The 27,492-nt window shown below is 56.6% G+C and overlaps 1 protein-coding gene across 1 annotated transcript in view; it reads left to right on the plus strand.

Moving 5' to 3' along the window:
- The first annotated feature begins 11,907 nt into the window (after nt 1–11,907).
- Nucleotides 11,908–27,492, plus strand: part of CACNA1I (calcium voltage-gated channel subunit alpha1 I) — a 106,231-nt gene continuing 90,646 nt past the window's right edge. The window contains exon 1 of the mRNA XM_065923864.1: nt 11,908–12,140. Coding sequence (XP_065779936.1) covers nt 11,908–12,140 — 233 coding nt within the window. The remainder of the gene's footprint in view (nt 12,141–27,492) is intronic.

The raw sequence follows: 27,492 nt of genomic DNA on the forward strand, positions 1-27,492 counted from the left end.
GGGAGGCTGCCTGTGTTGTGGAGTGAACCTTTGGAGTTGAGTTCTAAGCCGGGCTCCACCTTGGAGAAGCTGGTGGTCTTAGATGGGCAGCCTCTCACAGGGGCAGCAAGGACCCTCTCCCCACCTCTCACAACATCTCGGTTAGAATCCGGACAGTAATGTGGCCAACCAGGCAACGGGTCAGTAATGGGGTCCCTCCCTTTTTAATGCATGACGCAGCCCCCTTGTGGAGGGGATAGGACCCTCCCCCAGGCACGAGCCTGAATGTTGAGGAGGTGGCCTCAAGGCTAGAGGGGGCTTCCTGTCCTCTTGGGAGAAGAGGGGGCTCACCAGCCGCCGCCGTCAGTCTGTCTGTCGCCTCCACGCCTCCCCCCTCCAGCGTCCCGCGCCTGCAGCTTTCCCCGAAGACATTTGGTGTCAGTATAAGGACGGCTTTGCCTCGCACGCGGCGCGGCTCGGTCTCGCCGCCGCCGCACGTCCCCGCACCGCCGGGCGCTCGGGCTCCTCCGCAGCCCCCGCCGCGCAGACCCCGCGCCTGAAGCCCGGGGCCGGAGGCGCGAGCCCAGCCGAGCCGGGCGAGGAACGCGGCCCCGACCCCGCGCCCCCGCCCCGGGCGGTCGCCCGCGCGGGCTCCTCCGGGCATTTGCCCGCCGCACGGTCCCCGCAGCGCCCCCGCCCCGGGCCCGGGCCCCTGCCCGGGAGCGCCGCGCTCCCGCCCGCCCGCCGCCCGCCCGCCGCGCGCCCCAACTCCGGCTCGGTCCGCGGCTCGTCCGCGCTGCCGGCTTCTCGCCTCCCGCCGGAGCCGCGCAACACTCCCGCCAGCCCGCCGCCTCCCCGCGCCATGGCCCGGGCCCCCGGGCCCGCCGCCCACCGCCCGCCGCCCCGAGCGTCCCAGGGGCTCAGCTGATCCTGAACTGGCGGGGGGCGCCTGGCGGGGCTGCGGGTCCCCCTCGATTTCCGGCTTCGGGGGACGCGTCGCCCCCGCGGCTCTAACGTGGACGACCCCCCACCCCCCCCACCTCCGCGGCCCGGCCAAGTCCATGCCAAGGTAAGTGGGGGTGGGGTTGGAGGTGGTGGTCGGGAACGGGAAGCAAAGGAGGGCTCCGCTCCGCTGCCAATTTCTTGGCGCGTCGTGTTCTTTATTGGGGCGTTTATTTATTTCTGGGGACCGGTCCCCCCACCCGCGCGCGCCCATCAGGTCGGCCCCCCACCCCGTGCCTTGGGGGTAGGTGCCTTGGGAGGAAGGACGGGAAACTTTGACCGGTCCCTTCTCCAAGGCCACGAAAGTTCTCTCCGTGCCAATGCTGAAGCCGGCTGAGCCAGCGCTGCAGAAATTTATTCAACAAGTCAGGCTGCCGGTCGGGGGTTGGTGAGGGGGTGCCCAGGCTGTCTGTCCGTCTCTCCCGCTGTCCCTCCGCGGCTGCGGCTCTGCGGCCGGCGGGACCGGAGCTCGTGCCCGTGTCCAGGGGGCTGAGCTGGGAGTGTTGGCGGAGGCAAGGCGGCCGCAGGGGGATTGAATGGGGGGAATCCCAGGCAGCGTTTAACTTTCCTCGAGGCCGGGGTGGGAGCCGGCCCCCTCCCTGGTCAGCACCCCGAGGGTGCCCAGAGCCTAGCTGTGGGAAGCCAGGCGGGGGTCGGAGCTGGGACTCTAGGGGGTAAAAGGAAACCTCAGTAGGTTGGAGCTGGTTATATAATGAGTGTTTATGATGACTGGGTTTTAATTGTGTGCTGGGTGGTGTGTGTGTAGGATGTGGGGCGGGGGCAGGAGGCCTTGGCAGGGGTGGGCAGGCCTCTGGGGGGAGGGCATGATGCCTGGCTGGAGGGGGCTCTTAGTTGGGCCCAGGCTGATGCATCAGTCAGCTGCTCTGCTTCTTTCTTTGCCTCCGGGGTCCTGGGGGCTCTTGAGTCGTGAATGAGGTTGGCCTCTGGAGGACACACCGGAGCTGTATTCTGGCCCTGGGAGTCTGTGATCTGGGGCCAGGTGTGTGCATGTGTGTGTGTGTATGTGTGTGTGTGTGTGTGTATATGTGAGCGAGAGAGAGAAAGCGAGAGCAAGCTTGCTTGCGTCTGCTGTGGGGTGTGATCAGGTCTGACATGTCGACACGCCGTGTGACGGCGTCCTAGGGGCTGGGGTGCTCAGGTTGGCCTGACCAGGGAGCTGGTCTGTTCTGCTGTCTCTTGCCGCCTAGGGGACTCAGCCAGCAGATACTGGCCCTGTCTCCAGCCAGGGTGCTGTGCAGATGGTGCAGTGGGTCGGGTCCGTGGGCCGGGGCCCGCGGGAAGGGGTCTGGCCGAGGAGCTGGGCTGCTTGCCCGCTCCTCAGGCCCTGTCCACGCTGGCAGACCACCACTCAGATCAGTGTCTCCCCTCAGCCCCCAGGACTGGCCCTGGAAACTTGTCCACCCTTCAGGACAAACTTTCTGTTCAGGCTCCAGGCCCTCTGGCCTGGGATGGGGACTGGGTTGGGGCATCTGGAGATCTCCCTGTCCCCTTCCCTCCTCCAGCATCCGTGCTGAGCCCAGAGGGGGAGGACTCAGGGGTGACAGGGCAGGTGGCACTGAGCTGGGACGATTCTGGGGCTGCAGCCTGGGGGAGGAAAAGGGAAGAGCCCCATCCCGAGGGAGTGCTAAGCTGGCTGGTGCCAAACTCGCCTTGCCCCCCAACACTGCCACCCCCCGGGGGCCTGGGTACCACTCCAGGACCTCTGGGCTCCCTGCCTGGCTGCTCAGAGCTGCCCAAGGCTGCCTCTGGAGCTCCGTGGGGGGCAGCTTGGGGGAGGGCCGGCCAGCCTGGCTGAAGGTCTCTCCCAGTTGCTTTGATGGAGGTCCTCCACCCCCTTTCCCTCCACCTCCGTTCCAGGCGCTTCCAAGAGGGCATCTTCTAGGCCCACCAGGGGGCACCACGCGGCAATTCTCTGTGCCCTGGTTCCCCTTGACCTTGGGTGGGGAGGTGGGGGCGGAGGTAGCTGCCAGAACCACCCCCCTCTCCTCTCCCTCCTGCTGGCTCCAGACAAGCCTGCCCCTCGCGAGCCCCGCAGCCAAGCTGGGAGCAGTTTCAGGGACTGGCGTGTGACCGCAGCCTCCCAGGGGTCCTGGACCCAGATCCACATCCCGAACTCGCAGCGGGAGGTGGGAGGGAGCCTCCGACTCTCCTCCCCCTGTCCCCCTCCACTGCCATCTCTGACCCCCTCACCCTGTACCCCAAGTGGGGCTCCCCGGGAAAGTCTGCCTCTGGGCCCTCTCTGTCCCTCCCCCACCCTCGAAGAGCTCCCGCCCTGGCAGCTTCTGAAGGCAACAAGGTAACAAGGGGCTCTCCTGAGGCTCCTTGGTTCCTGCCTGTCTCCTGGGCTGCCTTGTTCACCGGATGCCCAGTCAGTGCGCTCAGAACTATGTCTGGAAAGACAGGCTGCCCGGCTGGGTGGGGGCGGCAGGGGGTGCATCGCTCTTCTCCCTTCTCCATCCCCTCTCCTCTTCTGGCTCCCCGCTTCCTTTCTGTCTGCCCTTCCCCTTGCTCTTTCTGACCTCTCATCACCCTCTGGTTCTTTTCTGCAGAGCCTTTTCTTCCCACAAGTCCCCAGGAGGTGCTCTTGGCTAGTGACCTCAGTCCTTCTTGCCCGCGAGAGTCCGGCATGTGGCTCTGCTGGAGGCCCAGAGACTGCCCAGGGAGCTGGGAGCGTGTGGTCTGTGGGCCTGTGCTCCGTCATCTGTGGATCTCTGTGAATGTGTGAGTGTGTGGGTCTGTGAGCCTTTAGGTCCGTGGGACTGTGGGTGTAAAGTGTCTGCGAGCTGGTGAATGTGTGGGTTCATGGGTCTGTGTGCCCGCACGTTTGTGGGTCTGTGGATCCTCATATCCAGGAAGATGTGGGCTGAGTCTCTCCCCCTCATGGCTGCCAGTCTACGGAGGGAAGAAAACAAATCTGATTTCCTGGATTCCCTTCTCTCTTTTGGGTTTGATAAGCACCTACTATGTGCCAAGCCCGGATCTGGGCGCTGGAGGGATGTAGCAGTGAACAGAGGGGAGCAGACGAAGGCTCAGAGCGTCTGTGCCCCTAGGAGGGGTCCAGGGCATCCCCCTGCCAGGTGTCCAGGCGTGGGCACCTGGTCATAGGGCCTGCTTTCCTCGTGCATGCTCAGAAAGGAGAACCAGGCTGTGTTTGGCACCTGTGGGGAAGGGTGCAGATCATGGAAGGCTTTGGAAGCACAAGGCGTTTGGGTACCCTGGGAGCAAGTGCTGGGAGCTTCCGGGGCTCCTTGAGCAGGAGAAGATGAGAGGGAAGTGGTTTCTCCAGGGTGGAGGCCACAGTCTTTTGGGATCAAGGTCAGCACAGGCCTGGTCCTGCCTTGCAGACCTTCTCCCTTCATCTCGGAGGCCCTCACTCTGCCGGTTCCCTCTCTCCTGCACTCTAGCCTGGGCAGTCTCGCTGAGAAGAGTGTCAGGGTTTTCCTTCTCACCACTGACCACCGGCCCCGATGAGCAGTCAGGGCTGCCCTTCACTCGCCACTGGTCCAGGGACGCAGGCTTCCTCCCTGGATCCCTCAGCTCTTGTCCCAGTCAGGAGAGACATGAGCCCATGCAGGGTCACAGGCCTGGCCCCCGAGGGGCGAGGCACTTAGCATCATGGGAGCATCGGCTTCCCGTAAAATTGGGAAAGTAGCATCCACCTTAAGGGATTTTGGTGAGGCTTAGAAATGTCTCTGCAGTGCCTAGCACGGGGCCTGGTACAGGGAAGCTGCCTTTTTTCCTTAAGGTGCTTTCTGAATCTCCTTCCCCATTCGCTGTCCCTTTTGAGAGACAGAGAAAGGACCCTATGTTGCATTTTATACAAGAGAAATGAAGCTTGCTGTGACTACGATGCAGAGCAGGTGGAGCTGGGACTCCGGACCCAGGGTTCTTTCTGCTAGAATGCTCTTCCTCCGTCAGGGGCCACCATCACCCTGACTGGTTCGCTGAAGTAAGACCCGAGGCCCTACTTCCTGCAGAGGGACTGAAAAATGATCAGCAGAGTCACCAGCTGGGAGATGTTCAAACACACGGATGGAGATTCAAACACAGCCCCACTTGCTGGGGCTTGTCACGAGGCCGAGGGCCGACAAACAAACGATGACGCCTAGTGACAGACACATGGACAGGTCCTGGGGGCGAGAGCCTGACTTCAGCCTTCCATCTGTAGCCTGGCCTGGGCAACCCTTTAACTGGGAACCTGGATTTGAACCCCCTTCATCCAAATCCTAGCTCTTTGACTAAGTAGCTCTTGACCTTGGGAAAATCTCTGCATCTCTCTGTACCTCTATTTCTTCGCCTCTAATTGGAGAGGGCAAAAGTGCATACTTCATTGGTTTGTAAAGAAGTGCCTGGCATATAGCAGGTGCTCAACAAGCAGTGTTGGCTGTGAGTCTTGTTAGCTGTCCTGGAGGGGCTGCTCATTCAGTTCATCGAATGCAGCAAGCTTGGGAGGGCGAGCTGCTGATTCTGGTGATAGAACCAAGGTGACTGCAGTATGCAGGCAGGCTCTGCTGGCCAGACCAGAGCGAGTTTAGTGTCAGGTCCCGCACTTCGACACCAGATTTCAGCCATTCCTCTCTAGGCTAGAGGAGCCTTGACTTGACTGCCGTTGCTCTGAAGAAGATCAGAGGAGAATGGTGGGCCACACGCCTCATAGTTGCTTCAGTCTGGCTGCTAGGCTCCCAGACTGCATAAGAGAGTTCCCTCTCCGTCTCCACAGAGTCAGGCAGCAGACCTGTCTGCTCTACTCTGGGTGACGTGGTGCAAACCTGGTCTAGCCCTTGCAGGGGCGAAGTCGGCAGACTCTAGCATGACTGGGGAGAGGTCCCAAGGAACAAATGATCTGAAAATTGTCGCCCAAGAAATGGATGAGGGGACTGGTGACAAGAGGCCTGGGGCAGATGAGGTTTGGGAGTGGGCGGGCGGTTGTCCACACATCTGCTGGGCTGTCATCTGGAAGAGGGAGCAGACAGAGGGTGCGGGGGGCTCTGAGACGCCAGCTGGAGGATTCTGGTAGGCAGGTTTCCCGCAGCCTCACAGAGACTTTTCCCCAGGCTCTGCATTGGCGGGTGTGGTGTTTGTGCGTGTGTGATAATGAGTGTGTGAAGTGTGTGCGTGCATGTTTGTGTGAGTGAATGTGTCTGTGTGTGAGTGTGTATCATGGTGTGTGCGTGTCTGTGACTGTGACAATGTGTAAGACATCTGGCTGTGTGACTGGGTGTGGTGTGAGTGTGTGATTGTGGGTATGTCTCTGTGTGTGATTGTGGTTGCGTTATCTTGTGCTGGTGAGTGTGTGTGGTGATGATTAGGTCACTTTTGGGGTCTTGGTCTTTTCAGAAACTCCTTGTGTAGAAATCTGGAGCCACTGAGTTTCTGGGACCCTTGAGTTCCAGGGTTCTGGAATCCTGCAGCTGGTGTGCTAACATGCTTGGGAAACCATCACAGGCTCTTTGTGCTCCGGCCCAGTGGCGTGGTCAGGTACTGATGTGTGTGTTACCCCATTCATCCTCCCAGTGGCCCCACCTCAGAACAGCCAACAGCCTCATTTTATAGACAGGGCATCCGAGGTCCCTGCCAGGTTGTCATGTGCTAAGGTGAGTTGGTGTCAGAACTGGGACTCTGATACACGTCTTGGCTTCCAGCTCTGGTGCTCTGAAGCATACACTATAGAGTGTAAGGTTATCATAGTTAATATCTTGGGTCTCTAAGGTTCGTTCTGGGTGATTCTAAGATATTTTGATTTTGAGATTCCTGGATTCGAGGATTCACAGAATGAATCTGTTGCTCTTAGAGCTGTGACATTAGCTGATGTGTGGTTGTTGACAAAGGGATAAACAATTGCTGGCCTCTGTATACCTGTGAACACACACACAAATATGCACACACCTGGCTGGCTGGCTTGGGTGACCCGCTCAGGCCTTGGGTTCTTCTCCACCAGGACTCTGGGCTCTGCAGAAACAAGGCTTCCCCATACCATACTCCAAAGGCTCTGGAGTGCCTGGGGAAAGACCCTGGCAGGCAGATTCCCCCAGAGACTTGGGAAGACTCGAGGGGCCTTTGCCCACACTGGGGATCTTGGCTGGACCAGCAGCTGTAACTTCACTGCCTGGTGACGCAACTGGGAGGGAAAGATTGGCACCAGGGCACCTTTCTTTGTCCCAAGGTGGTGCCTGTGATGATTCAGTGGGCTTGAGCTCAGGGGTGGCAGACCTGGCCTGGAACTTGACTCTGCCCTATACTGGTTGAATGATCTCAGGCACTGCTGGACTTCCTTGGTCCCCAGTCTCCTTCTCCATGAAGTAGGAATAAGCATGGTGTGTATATCATAGGACTGTGGTGGAAATCAACATGGACAGTGCATAGGAAGCCCTTTGCCCATTGCCTGGTACAGGGTCAGACTCAGAGCCTCTGTGATGCTGTGATGATGGTGGTGGTGGGAATGGTGATGGTGGTGATGGTGGTGGTGATGATGGAGATGATGGCACTGATGATGATGGTGGTGGTGGTGATGATGGTAATGGTGGTGGTGGAGATGATGATGGTGGTGGAGATGATGGAGATGATGGTGCTGATGATGATGGTGGTGGTGGTAGTGGTGGAGATGATGATGATGGTGGTGGTGGTAATAATGGTGATGGTGGTGATGATGGTAATGGTGGTGGTGGTGATGGTGGAGATGATGGTGGTGGTGGTGATGGAGGTGATGATGGTGGTGATGATGGTAGTGGTGGTGGTGGAGATGATGATGGTGGTGGTGGTAATGATGGTGATGGTAATGGTGGTGGTGGTGGTGGTAGTGGTGGTGATGGTGATGGTGGAGATGATGATGATGGTGGTGGTGATGATGGTGGTGATGATGGTAGTGGTGGTGGTGGAGATGATGATGGTGGTGGTGGTGGTGGTAATGATGGTGATGGTGGTGATGATGGTAATGGTGGTGGTGGTGATGGTAGTGGTGGTGATAGTGATGGTGGAGATGATGATGGTGGTGGTGGCGATGGTTGGTAGTGGTGATGGTGGAGATGATGGTGGTGGTGGTGATGGTGGCAGAGATGGTGGTAGTGGTGATGATGGTAATGGTGGTGGTGGTGATAGTGATGGAGATGATGATGGTGGTGGTGGTGATGATGGTGGTGATGATGGTAGTGGTGGTGGTGGAGATGATGATGATGGTGGTGATGGTGATGGTGGAGATGATGGTAATGGCGGTGGTGGTGATGGTAGTGGTGGTGATGGTGGAAATGGTGGTGGTGGAGATGATGATGATGGTGGTGGTGATGATGGGTGATGGTGATGATGGAGGTGATAATGGTGGTGATGGTGGTGGTGGAGATAATGATGATGGTGGTGGTGGAGATGATGGTGGTGGTGGTGGAGATGATGATGATGGTGGTCATGGTGATGGTGGAGATGATGGTGGTGGTGATGGTGGAGGTGGTGGTGATGGTGGAGGTGGTGGTGATAGCAAAGAGACGGTTAGGGTGACAGTCATTGGGTATGTCACCGCTGGCCCCATACCTGCTTGGGCAACCACCTTCATGGGTCCTATAGCGTCTTTCCATCTGTGTCACTTTGACTCTTCACAGGAGCAAGGCTGAACTTCACAGAGAGAAAAACTAAGACTCCAAGAGACCAGTGGGGTCAGGAGTGGGTGGGAGTATGCTGTAGATACAGTGGGGTCCTGATCCTGCCCCTAGTCATGGAGGCCAGTCTAGTCACACACCACTGCCTGTGGGGCCACCCTGGGAGCACTTAGAGGGAGGAGGTTCTGAACGTGGAGGCAGCTCAGACTCTGGGGCCAGATGGACCTGAGTTTGAATTCATCAATGCTGCCTACCACCTAAGGCAAGTGGTCTGCTTTCTCTGAGGCTCCATCTGCAGACAGGACAAAGCCCAGGAGGGCCCAGCTGCCAACTCCCCAAGAACCTCCAGCCAGACACATGAGCAGCTGGGGACACGAGCTGGGCTGCTGGCACAGAGCAGAGGGGATTGGGAAGGGAGAGCTGAAGCCAGAGAGCTATGGCCTGGGCAGCTGCAAGGGGGCAGGCCGGCAGGAGATGGCCCAGAGGGTCACGGGGGAGCAGGTCAGAGGGTGGAGGCTGGGCGGGGCAGTGGGGAGTGGATTGGTGGCCTTGGCAGTCATGGCCTCTAAGAGCCCTGCAGTGTGGGAGGAGAGGCGTGAAAGCAAGGGCCAACACGGTGTGATAGCTTTACACAGGGCCAGGTGAGGCACAGAGCAAGTTAGTACCAAGGGGAATGAGCTGAGAGCGAGGAGGGGAGGCGGTTCTGTGTGGTCCCAGAGGCCACGGCAGTCGTTACCACCTCTGCTGTTCCTGGCAGGGCTTTGGTGGAGCTGGGCGAGGTGGCATCGGGGCCAATGCCAGGCCAGGCTCTCCTGCCTGTAAAATATGCCTCAGAGCCACCCCTTTCTTTTCACCTCCTCCAGGATCCCAGGCCAGCCCAGCCCACCCTCCCAGTCTCCTTCTGGTCCTCCCCTGCCTCTCCACCTCCTCTCCCTTCAGCCCACAGAGGGGTGGGGTTAAACACAGCCCCAAGCACAGCACACCCTGCATAAACCCTTCCGTGGCTTCCTGTTGCACTTGGACTAAAACCCAAACTCCTTCCGTGGGCTCACAACGGGCCCTGCCAAACTCTTCAATTTCATCCCTCCTCCCTGGTGCCAGCTCCGCCACACTGGCCTCATTTCTGTTCCTTAGATGCACCAGCTGTTCTTGGTACCTGAAGGCCTCTTCCCACCGAGCACCCATAGTTGGTGCCTCTGATTCTTGTTTTTATTGTAAAGGTCTGTCTTTAGAGGGCAAGATGGGCTCTTCCCAAGCCCACCTTTCTCCCTTGTTTATTTACTTCCCAGCGCTTTTTACTTATTTAGTCACCGACTGTTTGCTGAGCACCTGTTATGTTCCAGGCACTGTCCAGGCACTGGGGTGAATGATGCAGATCACAGTCCCTGCTCTCTTGCAGCCCCCTTTCAGGACGGGAGACAGACCCTAAATCATAAATATGTAAATACATAATTTAGGCGGCATGTTGAGTGGTGATAAGAGCTTTGGAAGCCCAGAGAGAAAAATGAATTGACTTGTGTTCTTCTCTCCCTTGCTGGAATGAAGGCTGGTGCCAAGTCTGGCTTCTTCACCAATGTAGCCCCCTGAGCCCGCACACTGCTTGCACATAGTAGGTGCTCAGGAAATCAGTGTTGGGCAAATGAATGAATCATCAGGGCCTGGGAGAAGGGAGGATGGGAGATGGGGAGAGGGTGTTCTCAGGAGAGGTAGCCGTGTAAGCAGAAACCTGGGAGAGGAGGCAGCCCGCGCCCCAGGTCGGGACGAGGCAGTGTCTGGCAAGAGCGCGGGGCCAGTGTGGGGAGCGGTGGACTCGGGCTGGCATGGCCATGAGCAGACCTGCAGCCACCCCGGGGAGGATGTTTTTCTGCCCAGTGGTTGACACGTGGCGGGCCAAGGTGCCTGGGAGCTTATGTAAGGCCCATGGCTGGTTTTCTAGAACCGAGAGCAAAGCTCTGAGCTCAGGAGAAAACTTGGCCTCGCTGACCAGCCGGGCGAAGAGGCAGGAGGTGCCACTTCTCGCCTGTTGCCCCCCAAGAGCCAGAGAAGTGTCCAAATGTACCAGCTCTGGGTGGTCCAGCTGACAGCTTAGCAGCCACAGGCAGCAGCTGTGGGGGGGGGGGGAGGTACCACGCATCCCTGACTCCCACTGCCCAGCCTGGCACTGCCAGGGTGTCAGGGCCCAGGAGACTCCCCTGGAGGAGGATTCAGGGATTGTTAACCTCTTGGGTGATGTGGGCAGGGGCAGGTCCTGCCCTTGACTGCCTGTGGAGGGGCCGAGCAAGGCCACGGTCAGTTGTCACTGAATCCGGAGGCTGGTGCTGGGCTTCTGGCCTCTAGATACGCCCTAGTTTAGCCTGTGCCCAGGGCATGCCCCCCGCATCTCAGTTTCTCCATCTGCTAAATGGGCCCCAATAAGGCTTCTGGGGTTGTAATGAGCATCAGATGAAGCCAGGCTGCCAAAGTACGTCTGAGTGGAAGTCAGGACCAGTTACAGGTCCCAGCGCAGTGAGTTGCAGGTCCCAGCGCAAAATGAGAATGTGGGCCCCTTGATGGAAAAGTATTAAGGATTTCAAGTTCGTGACAGCAGAACATTAAACCAAGCAGAGGGTCCTTCTGAGACACCCAGGAAGCCAGCCGTCATGGAGTTCTGTCTCTGACTTTGTGTCTGTCCTCTTCCTTCTCTGTGTCTCAGTTTCTCCAGCTCTTAAACCAAGAGGTTGGTGTGTGAGGTCTCTCTGGGTTCTCAGCTTTGTGGAGCAGTGGGTGGGTGGGGTGTCCCTGGGCTCACCTGTAGGTCTCGGCTCAAGGGTCACTCCCTCAGGGAAGTCTGCCCTGATTCCACCCCGGCTTGCTCAGGTACCTAGAGGTCCCATGGCATCTCTGCTTTGTAGCACAGGTCATCCTGGCATGTCTGTCTTTCCAATAACTCTAGCCTTTTTCCTGTAACTTTTCTTTACCTTCGATGATGCAATAAATATACAACTCTGGTCTTATTGAAAAAAACAAAAAACAAAAACCTTACATCAATATCACAACTGTGTTCTAAGAAGGTTTTATTCTCTCCACATTTCACCTCCTCTGAATGAGGTTCACCAAGGTTGACCAAGACCACCAGCCTGGAAGTGGATTCCAGCTTCCGTGCCTCCCGGCCCGCAACTCTTCTGAGCCTCACAGCCAGAGTGTGGGCGAGGGGCCTGTGGGGCTTGAGGCTGGGCTGTCTGAGCCATGTCCCCTTGTTGAGGGAGGCGGGTGCCAGGCTTGCCCCCACCCCTGCCAAGTGCAGCCTCTTTTTCTTCTGCAGGGCTCCCTGCTCAGCGCCGACATGGCTGAGAACTCCCCGCCGCCCCCTTCCCCTGCCGCAGCCCCGGTGGCTGAGCCTGGAGTCACGGAGCAGCCGGGGCCCCAGAGCCCCCCTCCCTCCCCTCCTGGCCCAGAAGAGCCCCTGGACGGAGTTGACCCAGAAGTCCCTCACCCGGACCTGGCCCCCGTTGCCTTCTTCTGCCTGCGACAGACCACCAGCCCCCGGAACTGGTGCATCAAGATGGTGTGTAACCCATATCCTTTGTGGGGCCTGGGTTTATCTGGATTCTGCCTGGGGCCCTGCCGGTCCCTCTGGCCAGGAGCCCTGCGATCTGGACTGAGGCTGAGAAGCTGTGATGTCGGTGAGCCAGCTCAGGTGCTGGGCCTGGGAGATCTTGGACCATGGAGCTCAGATGGATGAGGACCTGGCGTCCTGCTGATGTGAATGTTCTGGAAGTTGCTGATGACCGTGGGCAGTCAGTGCAGTGTCCAACTGGCTCAGGAAGCCCTCGGGTGTGAACTTTAGGTCTGCAGGAGGAAACAGACTTAAGTCAGACCCTGGCCTGTGGCCCAGCTCCCAGTGATCGAGTCATTCGGGGGTCGCTGACCACAGGGGTGATGAGAGCCTATGGCGAATCGTGGGCCTGGACCATTGGCAGGTGACCCCGACACGCAGGGTGAGGCTCCATCCACCTCACCTCCTTACAGAGCTTCTTGCCTCTCCTCACTGCCTCTCCTCTGCTCGGGTCAGCCCCGATGAAGACCATTCACCCTTTCCCATGGCCTTGGAGGCACAGAGCAGAACCCTAACCAGCCCCCAGGCCCTGCCCCGCTCCCCTGGTTCTTCCCCTGCTCTTGCAGGCCTCAGGGTCTTCTCACACACTCTCTCCTTTGAAATGCCTTCCCTTCCCTCTTCACCCGGCCAAATCCTTTGCTGCATCCTTCAAATCCCCACTTACATGTCACCTCCTCAGGGCAGCCCTCTGCAGTTTCTCCTCCACCTCTCTTACTTGTCCCTAGCTGGTATGGGACTCAGAATCGACACTGTCTCGTCCAGGGCACTATCGGGTGACTGGGACACAGACCAAGCCCCTGTCTTTTTGACAGCGGGACCCCAGCACCCAGCAGAATGCCTGGCACATCGTGGGTGCTCCTGCAGGGTTCGCTGGGCACATGTCTCCATAGTGAACGGACCAGAGGCTCCATCATGGGGCACTCAGGCTGGGCTTTAGGATCTTGGGGGGATAGAGTGGGATTCTTTGATCCCGTGCTGAGGGCTCCAGGATTCTTTCCCAGCCACAAACCTCCCTCCCGCCCCTCCTTCCTGGGAGGGAGCTCAGAGAAGGAGCGTTGCGTAACCCCATGTTCCTCAGTGCGGGCAGGGTTGGCATTTGGAGTGTGAGGGTGCTGTGTGGTCTGAGCTGTCCTGCACAGCCCAGGATGTTTGCTCTTCCTGGTCCCTAAATATTGGTAGGGAGCTGCCCTCCATTATTGCGGCAACCAAAAATGAGCCTTCGCATCTGCAGACGTTGCAGGAGCCTGCTCTCCATCAAGAACCCACGGAACGGTGGACACGGAGGTGTCAGAGTCAGGCCAGCAGGGAAAGGCTGTCAGGACCCGCAGGCCCGGGTGGGAGCAGGGCGGTGTGGGAGGCCCGCCCGGGACAGACTGCTCTGAGCGCCGGAGTCCCTGGTGCTGAGGGGCCCTGGCTCAGAGCCAGCTGCCCTCTGAAACTTGGTGCTTCCTGACTCAGCTCCTCCCCCAGCCCCGAGGCAGGCCCTGAGTCACCGCCTGACTCACTGGAGAGACAGAAGGCCGCGGGGACCCTCCGTAAGCTGCCGGGCCGCGGTGGCGGAGGTCCACGCGCCCAGAGGTCAGCGCCCTTCCTTACCTGGCCTGGGCCTTAAGCTCACACTGTCAGCCGGGTTTCAGCTGGGAAGATTCTGCATCTGAAATATCAGGGGGTCCATTGTGCTGTTTTGTTTTTTTTTGGAATCAACTAATTTATTTAAAAAAATATTTATTCTTTGGCTGCCGTGGGTCTTAGTTGCCGTTCATGGGGTCTTTGGTACATCATGCAGGGTTTTCGCTGAGGTGCAGGGATTCTCTAGTTGTGGTGCGTGGACTCAGGAGTTGCAGCGCCTGGGCTTAGTTGCTCTGTGGCTCAGGGGATCTTCGTTTCCCTACCAGGAGTTGAACCCACATTCCCTGCATTGGAAGGCACATTTTTAACCACTGGACTGCCAGGGAGCTCCCCACTTGTGCTCTCTGACTCACGGGTAGGTGGCATGAAAAAGCATTGGGGACTGGAGTAAGACAGACCCATGGGCTGGTTCTGCCTGTTATTTGCTGTGTGACCAACAAGCTGATTTCTTAACCTCTCTGAGCCCCCGTTTCTCCATCTGTTAAACAGAGGTGATATTTATCCATTTTACTGGATTGTGTTGAAGACCAAAGCAGTACATAACTAGCACACGGGAAAGCAAATCTTTGTAACCTAGAAAACCTCGCATGTGGTTATCACTCTTATTACCTGTGCTCAAAAGTGATCAGGGCCCTCACTTACGGCTGAGTAAACACTGCTCGTGGTAGATTCAACAAGACACTGGGCATCACGTCTTTCGATAGAACATAATGCCTTCAGAGGGCATTGTTTCCAGGGAAAATCAGATTCTATCTCTGTGATTTAGGTAGATTTGTGCCAGTTACCATGCTGATACCCATGCCCTCATCCATGCAGACATTGCTAATCGATCACAGCATCCTCCAGCAGGGCACCCTTGGCAGCATGACTTATCAGTTTGAAACCCGTTTTCCACCCTCGATTAGACTTTGAGAACCTTTCCTAGGCATGTCACCCGTGGTATGTGGGAGAATGGCCAGTGGTGGGTTGTGTGCACTCTGGTTTCCTTTCACTGAGCCTTAGTTTTCTCATCTGTGTGATGGGACAATTAAAGACGATTAGAGATGATTCTTGCAAAGCACCCAGCCATGTGTCCAGCCCAGAGGTGGGGTTGGGGGCGGGGGGGGGGCGGTGATAATAACAAGAGCCAGCACTTAAACTGTGCTGAATGCTTTGCCGCATTATCACCTTTTAACCCTTATAACCACGCCCCAGGAGGTAGGTGCTGTCAGAGCCCCATTTACACATGGGGAAAGTGATGCTCAGAGAGGGTGACTAACTTTTATCCAGGTTGCACAGCCAGGATGTGGTAAAGCTAGCATGAAAACCTCAATATCTCTGAATTCCCCAGGCTCAGCTTTTATCCAGGACACGGCTGCCACCTTCGGAGGATGGAGACAGGGTTCTCCACACTCCAGCAGAGAGAGGATGTTTGCTTTGCAGTTCCAGGCTGCTGGGTGAGGGTCTTCCTGGTTTCCAGCGTCTACCTTCAGCAGCCACCTCACTGTGCCCTGCCAGGGGCCACCCCCCTGGAAGAGCTCGCAGCCCCCTGCCTCCCCGCGTGCCAGCCTGCGGTGAACCACCGCTTCTGCTGCCGCCGCCGTGTGAACCAGCCATGCGTGGTGGGAGCCAGTCGGCTGTGAAGGTTGTCTCTCTGCTGGGCAGGGGTAGGGCGGGAGACACCAGCTACCGGTGACCTTGGGCAAGTCACTTCCCCTCTTTTGCCCTCAGCCTCCCTGTCTGCAGGATGGGGAGACTCGGGCAGTGAGGTCAGGAGGGGCTGCCTGGGGTGTCCATTTCCCTGCCAGCTTTGTCAGGAAATGTCCCCATGGTGTGCGGGGATAGGGCTCCGCGTTCCTGGTGGGCGGGTGCACTTGTGGCTATGGTCCTGGTTCTCATCTGCTCCTCCATCCCACTTCTGTTTGCTTCTGGTGCCCTGCCTGGCTCTGCTGCTAGGACTGGGGGTCTGTGGCGCTCTTGCATTGAAGCCCACCTGGCTGAGACCCCTGCCACCTTGCAGACCCTCTGACCTGGGTCATCATAGGGCAGGAAGAGACAGGGTCCATTTTCTTATCACAGCCCTGCAGTGTCAAGCCTTGTGCTGTTCGCTGTGAAGGTTCAGTGAATTTACTGAGGTGCGCGAACGGGCTCTTGTTCATCCGTCCTTTACTCACCCATTCATGAGCTGGGTCGGCAAGCCTTTGCTGAGTGCTTGCCATGTACCAGGCTCATACAGAGGCCAACTATGGCCTTTTTGTGCAGGGGAGGGTCACTCTGGCTCTCTTGGAGAGATACCAGCCAGGAGACCATCATAAGAGGGCATCTGGCAAGGCTGGTGCCTGAAGGTGCTGGTGGGGCTGGAAAGGGGGGTTCCGAGTGGAGGCATGGCTGCTTTGGGGTTGGTGTTGGAAGGACACAGAGGTGACCCCAGGGACTGTAGCTTGGTTGAGCATGAATGATGACCTACTTGGCCAAGGGGCCTTTGTCTTTGCTGAGCCTCAGTTTGCTCATCTGTGAAATGGGAACTTCAGCGACCCCTAGTTGGGAATATCAGGGGTTCCAGTGAGAAATCCAGGGCAAGCACTGACCAGGCAAACTGTTAAGTGTGGGGTAGCAGCTGTGTGCACCGTGGAGCTGATGATGGACCTGGCAGGGAGCCACCTGGGGTAACTTGGGTGACCTAGCTCAGGACAGGGGTTCTCAAGGTCGGTGGGCAGCTAGGTCCCATGTCTGGATGATGGTCTGAGAAGCCTGTGGGATGGGCTGAGAGAGGTGCCGACTCCTGCAGGGTGGAGGGAAGGCATGAAGTTTGGGGAGTGAGGGGGAGAGGCCTGGAAAGCCTTCGCCACGGGAAGAGAAATGGGGCGTCACCACCCTCCCATCGCCCTGCTGCCCCTGCTCTGGTCATTTAGTCCATCCCCCTGCCTCTGGTGGGCTACCTCTCTGGTGCATCAGACGGGGCCTGGGGCCAATTGATAAGTACCTTTTGGGCCTTCTGAGGCTCTCAACTGACTGTCAGGAAGTCCTCCTTAATCTAACCCCCACCCCTCCTGTCCTGAGCCCTTTCCCTGGGTCAGGGCCATTGGGAAATCTGGGCCTGTATTCCTCTACCTCTTCCTGTCTAAACAGGTGGCCTCTGGGATCTCACCCCTCCTGCCCCACTGACAGCTGGCACCTTCCTCTTTCCTCTTTCCCGTACGGTGGAGAGAACCCCCAACCAGGAGCCCAGAGCGTAGTGCCCTCCAATGAGTGCCTCTTTTCTGCACCCCTCTCCTCCCCACTTGCCTTCATCCTCAGGGGGTCCTGGGCTCCCAGTGTGGACACGGTTTGTCATCAGTCAAGTGCTGTTCCCTCCCTCCCTCCTTCGCTGCCTTCTTCCATTTGTTTGCTTATTCATTCCTCCCTCAGAAACCTTCAGCGGCTCTCTCACCCCCAGAATAGTCTCACTTAGCCTGGATTCGGGGCCTTCCACCATCCACCTGGTTGGCCTCCAGCCGCCTTTCTGCTGTTTCCCTTCACACACTCTATCCTGAAGCCCAAACACGCTGCTAGTGTTTCCTGACACCCCTGCCCGCCCGTCTTTGCTTACGCTGGGTCTGCCCCCCGAGACACCCTCTCCCCCAGTCTCCACGGTGCCAAATCCTGCCAGCCCCACCAGCACCAGCTTCCTGGCCACCACCTGCAGGAAGTTTTCCGGAATCTCAGCTTTTCCCTCTCTAGCCTCCTGCAGTCCTTCCCTAGCCTCCCGCCTCGGGGGATTGTTGGTGGCTAGCCTTGTCTCCTCCTCCTCCAGTGGGGTCCCAGAGGGCTGGGCCCGTGGCTCTCCCTTGACTCTGTCTCCAACGCACAGGTGTCTCATCACTTTCTGGTTTACAAAGTACCTTCCCACTTGCCACGAGCTCCCAGATGCTCTCAGGTCCTCCTGAGCTGAGAGTGCCAGGTCCAGAAGTCTGCTAGCTCCCCATTCTACAGCTGGGAAGCCTGAGGCTGAGGAGGGGAGCCTGACCTGCCCGAGGGCACATGTTGAGTAGTGGACAAAGCCAGCGCAGAGTGGAGCCCAGGACTCTCAGGCCAGGGTCTGCTTGTGGCTGGGGAAGGGGTTCTTTCAGGGAGGGTATCCCCTCCTCCTTCAGCCCTGGCCCAAAGGGAATGTCCAGACGGATGGCAAGTGTTGCTGGAAGAAGCAGCACATGTCTGGGAAATTGTCCGTTTCCCTCCATCTGGCGTAGAGAAGGTTGTTTTTCTCAGAAGTACAAGTCAGCACCAAGCTGTGCCCTGGGGATGCGCATGGTGGTCAGAGTGGATGCCGCACACTCATTGGTCAGTAGGGTGGACCTGACGGCCAGTCAGAGGAGCCTGGCTGGGCCAGGGAGAGCCCGACCCACAGGGCCGTCTCAGGTACTGTCCCCTGGAGATGTCTATATAAACAGAGCTACAGGTGTGGCAGCTGCCCCTGACCCAGCCTAGGAGGGTTGGTGTAGCCTACCTGGAGGAGGGGACATTTGGCTGGGTTTTGCTGCATGAGTAGGAGTTTTCCAGGAGGGCAGCTGAGGAATGGTGTTTTAGGCAGGGGGACTAGTGTAGGGAACAGGGAGGAGTTTAGTGTGGCTGGAGCCTTGTGAGGCGGGGCGGGAGAGCAGGGTATGAAATGCCAGGTTGGAGCCTACTCTCCATCTTGTGGGCACTGGGGAACCACTGAAGGAGGTCCAGCAGGGATAGGGCGTGTGTAATTTCATTTATTAGAATGGTTCCTCCTGGAGCAGAATGGCAGGTGCTTGAGGGAGAGAGACTAAGGTCTGGAGACCAAGCAGGAAGCACCTACAATAGATATAGATCAGTCGATTGATGGATTCAACAGGTGTTAGTGAAGCCCAGCTTCAGTAGTGTTGGACACTGTCCCAGACAGGGTGGAGGGCTGTTCAGCCACGTTGGGTGGGGCCACGGTGTACCAGGCCTGGCACCCAGCCTTGGCCCCCAGGAGACCCCAATCTGATGGGGGAGGCAAAGCCACACCCAGGTCATACTCCAGTGAAGGAAAACGGGGTAAAGACTGGGCAGAGGGACCCTGAGTGGGCTGTGGACACCAGGAGGCTGGTCTGTCCGTTCTGACCGGCAAGCCGCAGGAGCCCTCCGTGGATAAGGAGTGGGGCAGGAGATACTTAGATGGGAAGAAGAGGGGGACGGGGCGTGATATCCCAGTTAGGAAACAACCCGGTCAGAGGGTCCGAGTCAAGCTGGGGGTCACCAAGGTCGCTGACATCAGTCTGGGGTCTGGGCTGGGAGACCAGAGGAGTGGGGTCTGAGCAGGAGGGACATTCAGGGTCTAGATTCTGGAAGGCTGTGCCAGAAAGGACGCTGGTGATCCCTCAGGGCCTACCATGTGCTGGGTGCAGCTCAGGCCCCTCTCAAGATTTCCCATTCGACAGCCGAGGCTCAGAGAGGGGAGGGGCTTGTCCAGACCACCCAGCCTGGCGATGGCTGAAGGGCCTTGGGGGGGGTCTGGGCCTGTGTCGCCAGCCCCTCGAAGCCGAGGTGAGCCCAGCTGGGAAGCCTTGTTGTGATTGATATAGAGCGGGTGGATTAGAAGGAGGGCTGGCTGGCTAATGAAGAGTCAACCCCCCCTAGGGCATTTAAAACGCGATTGGATTTTTACTCGTCAGTCCCGCCTGGGCTGCGGCTTCGTGTCAGAAGCCGACTTTGACCTGTCGCCTCCCCCAGACTGCCTCGCGGTCCTGTTGGGAGACAAATGGCTCCGTTCGTTTCCCTGGGAGAGAAATCGATATGTCTTTTTAATCAGCTAGAAGGTCTTCCTGCTCATCTCTCTCCAGCTCTCCTACGGGGCCGCCATCCACGTTTCCGTCCCCAGCTGCCCTGGGAAGTCCTGCGTCCCCTGTCTCCCCGCAAGTTCAAATCCTGACTCTGCTGCTGAGTGCTGTGTGGTCTGAGCAAGCCACTTGACCTCTCTGGGCTCCCATTTCTCTCTGGCTCCTGTACATAGACGAGAAAGCGAAGGAGAAGGCTTGGCTGACTGTGAGATTCTGTATGAATATCGGGGGCTGGGCTAGGGGAAGAGATCCAGCCCATGTATAAGCCCTGTGGCCTCAGGTGGTCACTCCTGTCTTCATCTCAATTTCCAAAAACCAAACCAGGAAAGGGTTGAGCCGTATCAACCGTGATTTTCACCTGGGGGTGATTTTGCCCACGGTGGGTATTTGGCAACGTCTGCAGACACTGTTGGATGTCACAGCCCGGGGAGGGGTGCTACTGGGCCTTGTCTTTCAGCCGCTAAGTCGTGTCTGGCTCTTTCTGACCCCATCCATGGACTGCAGCGCATCAGGCTCCTTTGTCCTCCAGTATCTCTCAGAGTTTGCTCAAATTCATGTCCATTGAGTCAGGGATGCTATCTAACCATCTCATCCTCTGCCACTTCTTTCTTCTTTTGTCTTCTATCTTTCCCAGCGTCAGCGTGTGCTACTGGTTGCCAGTGGGTAAAGGTCAGACATCCTGCCACACACAGGGCAGCCTACAACAAAAGGTCCTCCATCCCTCGATGTCAACAGTGCGGAGGCTCAGAAGGTCCCTGAGATCTCCTGAAGCTCCGAAAGTGTGGAAAGCATGGAGCTGAGGGTCTTGTGAGGAGGAAGGCTGAGATGGAGGGAAGCTGAGGACGATCCCTGAGAGGGAAGTGGAGGATGGTGCAGAGTCCCAACTGGCAGGGTTTCTTGTGGTCTCCTAGACTTGAGTTTGAGTCCTGGAACTGCCATTTACTGGGAGTCACATTCTCAATCACCCCCCTCTTTCCACCCACCCATCTCCCCACCCGCCTTCCTTTGCTTCATGCATCAATTCATCCAGCCACTCCCCAACCCACTCATCCATCCATCCATCCACCCATCTATCTATTCATCTCTTCATCTGTTTATCTGCACACCCACCCATCTATTCACTCAATCCTTACATCTGTGCATTTATCTACCCACCTTCCCAATCATCTACCCATTCAATCATCCATTGCTCCAACTACATGAAGGCCTCCCTCTCACCCTCCTACCTACCCATCTATCAACCCGTCTGTCCACTCACTTATTTGGCAAATGCAGAATACCCAGCCCAAACCTCTGTTGGGCACCATCACTCTCTCCTTGTAGCACTTGTAAGACCTCTTGTACCTGACTTCTTATTCCCCCTTTCTGCTAGACTGTGAGCTCCCTGAGGGCAGGCTCTGTGTTCCATTAATGCATGTCTCTTCTTTAGCCTTGACCCTCAGCCCTATGCTGCACATAGTAGGTGTGCAGCAAAGCTTTCAGCGAATCACATCCTAGTTAACAAGGTTGGAGTTGGAGGTTATACAGACATAGAGGAGGCTGGCTAAGAGCTCTTACACAATGGAATGCAGAGCCAAGGAATCTGGAAATTCTCTGGAAGGCAGTGGGGAGCCATGGGATGCTTTTGGTTTTGGAGGAACCCCTGGACTGCTGTGTGGAGTATGTGTCAGAGAAGGCAGGGCTGCAAGAGGAGCAGGCTGTTCATGGACTTAGGAGTGAGAGAGCGAGGCTTGCCTGGGGCAGTGGGGTGCAGAGGGGGGATGGAGAGGAGAGATTTAGGGGGTGAGATGGACAGGTCTCTGAGATGGACGTCAGGGGTGAGGGGAAGGAGGGCTCTGAGGGGTTCTAGCCTCCCTGCAAGGGGACAGCTTGCAGGATTGGGGGTGGTTGGGGTCATTATTCATGGGGTGGGAAGTTCAGGGGGGAGTATGGTGGTTTGCAGAGAGGATGGCCTATCCCATTTTGGACATGATGACTTTGAGGTTCCCTGGGACATCCCAGAGCAGTGCTTGGGAGGCTAGTTCATCAGAGTGAGTCTGTGGCTGGGATAGACTCTGGATCTGTCAGTCCAGGGCAGGTCATCGAGGCTGTGGGAGTGGGTCTGGGTGTGGGTTCGGTGGATGGAGAGGGAATCTCAGGGGGCTGGGGAGCCCAAGAAAGGCCAACATTTAAAGGGTGAGGTCCACAAAGCAGGATGAGGGTCTGTCCAGGGGTTGGTGGTGTCCCCAGCGCCCAGCAGGAGTTTCTGGAACAAGGGTCTTAAACTGAGGTTCGTCAACTTGAATCGGGACAAGCTGCATGTTTGGTTTCATTGACTTCCGACTGAAATGTAGCATTTCTTTGTATTACGAACAGAGGCAACCGAGCACAATGGGTCACCGGTAGTTCTGCGACTGTCACCAGCAGCAGTCACCGGTATTTTTGAGCCACATCACGGTTCCTTGTAGAGCTCTGGGAATGTCATTGTCATTCTGCCCTGCTTCCCAGGCGCACAGGCTCAGACCCGCCCCTGGCTTTGGTTATTCATTGTGTTGATAATGAAGCACACAGAGTTCTCCATCACAAATTTGTTTTTCTAAAAAATATTTTGACAACTATTTTAACATAACTGGCTTCCTTCCTTTCTAATACTAAGCCTTCTTTAAAAAAAATTATGCACTTAAAAACAGTATTCTGAGAAAGGGTTCATGAACTTCCCCAGGAGGTACAGAAATGCTTAAGAGCTGCTGGTGCGGGGAGAGAGGGGGTTGGCCGGGCCCAGTGCGGCCGCCCCGGGGGTGCGGAGGCTGGAGTGCACACACTTTGGCGTGTGTAAGTGTGGGAGGGGCTGTGGGGCTCCGTGGGAATGCACATGTGAACATGAACACGTGTGGTCAGGGGCAGGCAGAGAAGCCGTGTGGTGGGGGACAGGCCCCCAGGAGGCCGAGGAAGAGCGTCATCACCCTCTGTCCAGCCCTCACCCTGTCCAACCGCATCTCCATTAGTGTTTGCTCTTGGCTTCTGCAGGGCAGGGCCCATGTCATCTTCATTCAGGGTTTCCAGGGTCACTGTGGGCCAGACAGGGGCTCAGTGAAGAGGGGCTGAATATAGACTAGTGAGTGATGGATGTTAGAAAGGAGAGGAGGGGGTGTTTGAGGTGGGGAGGCGGGCTGCAGATCCCTTCAACACAGAAATCCCTCTTTAGCGTCCTTGATGCCTCCAAGTGACGGGCACCTCACTCCTCCCCGAGGCTGTAGATGCCCTGAGCTGCTGCTCCAGGTGGGCCTCTGAGAAGCGTGGATGTGTGCTGCCCTTGGAAAGCACAGCCTGGGTTGGGGGCAGGAAGCCGGGACAGAACCACACTGTTGTCAGGGGCACGACTGAGGTTCTGTAAGGGCCCAGGGGAGGCCTCCACACCCTCTGCCTAGGACTCCAAGAGGCTCCCCTGCAGGTGCACCTTCTTTGTGGACAGGCTCCTGAAGCTGGGTCAGCTTACAGACAGTGGGACCCTGGTCCCCTGGGTCCTTCCCTGCCCTTCTTTTCAGCAGTGGCTGAAATGCAGTGTCTGGTGAGTCTCCTTGGCTGGAGCTTCCTTCCCATGGACCATCCACCCCGGTTTCCTTCCAAGCTGGCAGCCCCAGTTCCCTCGCCACTGCCTCCCCCACTCCGGCTGTCTGCACTGGGCACAGAGGCCTGCTGGGCATCTGGGAATCAAAGACTTTGGCCAAATTCAATGAGTTGTCAAATTACAGAGACTCTAAGAAGTGGGCTTGGGGGCAGCAACACTCTTTCTAAGGGATCTCAGCCCACTGAACCTCCATAGCTTATAACTAGAACCAATCAGCCCGGGGAAGGGCTGTGTGTCATGTGGGGAGCTCCCTGTCACTAGAGGCATGTAAGTGGAAAGAGGACGAGGACCATCTGCCCAGCGGGTCCATTCACTTTGTGGAACAATTTTCTGTCTCAGCTGAACCACTGTGTCCCCTTGGGCAAATCTTGCCATCTCTGAACCTTCATTTTCTTTCTTATTTTGGGCCATGCCATGAGGCATGTGGGATGTGAGTTCTTAGTTCCCTAACCAGGGATCAAACCCATGCCCCTTGCAGTGGAAGCGGGGAGTCTTAACCACTGAACCACTAGTGAAGTCCTTCATTTTCATATCTGTAAAGTGGGTGGAATGATGCCTGCCATGCCCATCTTCCAAGCCTGCCATAGGCTTGGACAGAAGAAATTCTTAAATGAAGACAAAATGCTGCAAGGTTCAGATCACCATTCTGTCCCTTGCTGTGGCCTTGGGCAAGTCTGTGAAACAGGGGTAACACCCCTCCTTTGCAGGGTTGTGGTGAAGGTCTTCTGGGGGGTCCATGACAGCTGGTGCCCCAGCAGGGGTTGTGGCTTTTTAATTGTTGCATTTTATATCTCCCTATAGCTGTAGCTCAGCATCATTTCTTGTTACACTTTTTATAGTGATAGAATGTGCATGCAATAAAGCTCACAAATCTTAATGTCCAGCTTAAGGCATTTTTCCATGTAAACACACTCCTGTGACCTCACTCCATCCAAGAAGAACATCTCCAGCCCCTGCAAGCTCCCTCACCCCACCCGCAATGAACTCTCTCTCCTCTAGTTACTGCTCTTCAGACCTCTTTCACTGTTGCTTCGCTTTGCCTGGGTTTTCACTTCATATAGTTGAACTTGGGCGCTCTTTGCTCTTCTGGCTCCTGTCACCAGCGTTAGGTCTGGCCGCCCCATCCATGCTGCTGTGGTAGTTTGTTCCTTTAGATCACTGAGTAGTGTTCCATCAAAAGAATGTGTTGCAGTTTCTCAGCCTTGGCACTGTGGGCATTTCAGGCTGGAGAATTCTTTGTGGTGGGGCTGCCCTGTGCATTGTGGTGTGTTGAGCGGCATCCTTGGTCTCCATCCACCAGATGCCAAGAACATCCTTCAAAACTCAGTTTTGACAACCAAAACGTCTCCAGACATGGCCACATGTGCCCCCGGGGGCCCAAATCTTCTCCAGTTGAAATCTCCGCCCGACTCATTCTCCTGTTGATGGACACTTAGATTGTTCCCAAGTTGGGACTGTTAAGGATAACACGTGCCTTTTTGTGGGCTTATTTGGGCATTTCTCTGGGGGATGTGGACCCAAGAGTGGCACAGCTGGATTCTAGCATGGGCTTGTTTAAAGTCACCCTTCTTTTAAAAAAATTTGTTATTTATTTAAATTTTGGCTGTACCTGGTCTTCATTGCTGCTCAGGGCTTTCTCTAGTTATGGAGAGTGGGGGCTACTCTCTAGTTATGGTGCATGGGCTTCTCACTGCGGTGGCTTCTCCTGTTGCGGAGCACAGGCTCTAGGGTGCTTAGGTTTCTGTAGTTGTTGCACATGGGCGCAGGAGTTGTGGCTGATGGGCTCGAGCGTGAGGGCTCAGTAGTTTGTGGCACCCGGCTTAGTTACCCTGTGGCATGTGGAACCTTCCTAGAGTAAGAATTGAGCCCATGTCCCATGTATTAGTAGGCAGGTTCTTGATCACTGGATTCCCCAGAGAAGCCCTCTGTTTAGTTTTAATAAATGCTGCCAAGCAGCTTTCCAAAGTGGTTGTGGCTCATAAAGATAAGTCGAATGAATGAGTGAGTAAGTGAATGGATATCCTCTTTAAAGCCCAGGGCCTGCAGCATAGCTGACATTCAAAATGGTAGCCACTTCTAGTACAGTGCATACTACATGGCCTCATACCACGGTGGGTCCTAGAAGAGGTAAGCACTCTGAGCACCTCCAGCCTGGCTCATCTCAGTACACTGATGCACAGGCCAGGTATCCAGTAGGTGCTCCATGGATGCTTGTGAACCTGGCCTTGGAGGAGCACAGAGCTGGCCCAAGAACAAGGGTCTGGAAACTCAGGCCCTGGTCTGTGAAGGCCCGAAGCCTGGGTGCCCATCCTTGGATGCCCTGGGGACAGACAGAGGACGGAGCTCTGTATAGGGGCAGGCCCACCTTCCCTGCCTCCCTGGTCCAGGAGGATGAAGCTCCCAGCCCGCTTCCTCCACTTGATTTATTTAGACAACTGAAGTGCACGCCGGGAAATGAATCTGATTTCAGATTTGACAAAAATAAAAACAAACTTGGCTGCCCCAGCCAAACCGAGCACTCCCATCCCCTGCCCGCCCTCCCAGAGCCCCCCGGAATTGCAGAAACCATGACTGTCAGCTGAGTCTGCAGGATAGAGGGTGGTGGTTGTCATGGTAACCATGCAGGCCTCTGGTTCTGGCTCCTGGAGAGGAGGCTGCCCTGAGGGGGCTGGTCGGGCTCTGGACACTGCCCAGCCAGTCACTCTTCTCTTTGGGAAGTGGCAGATTCGAGGGGGCCCCTGGCATCATAGTTTCGCTGGTGGCCCTGTCCTGCCAGATCACACCCCATCTTCTTAAGACAGCAGCCAGCCATGGAGTGGAGATGGTCCTGGTCTGGCTCAGCTTTTGCTGGGGACTTTGAGGCTGGCACCCTCTCCTCGCTGGCTTCCCCTCCCACCCTCTCCTGCACCATCTCCTTCCTTCCCAGTTGAAAGGGGAAAAGCAAATATTCCACTGAGCATGTGCCAGTCCCGGCCCTGTTCCCTGAGGCCACAGCACATGACTGAGAACATGGGGTTTGGAGTCAGGAGAGGCATGTTCAAATCCTGACTTTGCTACATACCAGCCATGTGACCCTGGGTGGTTGTGGCTGGAGCCCTGGAGCCAGTGCTGGTGCCTCAGTTTCCTCATCTGTAAAATGGGGTAACAGTAGCACTTGCCAGTTGAGTGGACTTGGCTGAAGGTGAAGGGCGACTCTCCAAGTTGTTGATTAATTGTATTTAAAGTCTGTGAGTGAAGGTTCAGCCCTTGGGAGGCAGCCATGGTCTAAAGGGTTTGTGATTGCATCTCTTGTCCTTACTCAAGGTCATGTTAAGTAATCAGCAGATAACACCAGTCTGAGATTCTCAGTCCTTTGCTGGTGAGGTGACTTTTTTTTTTTTCTTTTTTGCCCCAAAGCCAAAGAATGGGAAACCCTGGACCCTGTTATAGAAGAGATGGATAAGGACAGGGGCTTCCCTGTTGCACATACATGAAAAGCCCCGGTCCTCATCCATGGTTACATGGGTTCTGTGTTCTGAGGCCTCTGGGCTCCCTTCCTCATGCGCTTACTGTAAGGTTTAAATGACATTAATACATGCTATTTCATTAGAAAAGTGAAAAGTGTTATTCGCTCAGTCCTGTCCAACTCTTTGGGACCCCAGGTACTGTAGCCTACCAGGTTCCTCTGTCCATAGGATTCTCTAGACAAGAATCCTGGAGCGGGTAGCCATTCCCTTTCTCCAGGGGATCTTCCCAACCCAAGCATCGAACCTGGGTCTCTTGCATTGTAGGCAGATTTTTTACCTTCTGAGCCTCCAGCGAAGCCCTTGATTCGAAAACTCCTTGGCAAACAAGCACTCAAGAACAGTTGAGATGCGTTTGCCATCATTACCCTTATCTCTGTTGTTAACCTGGGGCCTGGCACACAGCAGGCGCTCAATAGGTGCACGTTAGTTCACTGCTGGGCTCTGACGCCCTAGTTCTCAGGACCATGGGAGGCGCTGTGAGCAGAGCAGGGGATGCTGGGAGGAGGGCCAGCTCCCTAGGTGGGGTTGCCCAGAGGTGGAGCTGAGATGGGGGTGGGGGTGGAGGTAGGAGGCGGGGTGGGGACCTTGGCCGAGTGGCTGCTACACACACAGAGCCTGGATGTCTGGGATACGTGGGGTTTCGGTGGGGTCAGGAACCCAGTCATGGCTCAGGCACCCTGTGGCTGGGGAGTCTCTTGTCTGAGGGTCACTTCCGCTCCAGGGTCATCGTGTCCCTGAGATGCTCTCTGCCCCTCTGTGTCCCCTC

This window comes from Muntiacus reevesi, chromosome 1, assembly GCF_963930625.1.
Source record: "Muntiacus reevesi chromosome 1, mMunRee1.1, whole genome shotgun sequence".
Lineage (NCBI taxonomy): Eukaryota > Metazoa > Chordata > Mammalia > Artiodactyla > Cervidae > Muntiacus > Muntiacus reevesi.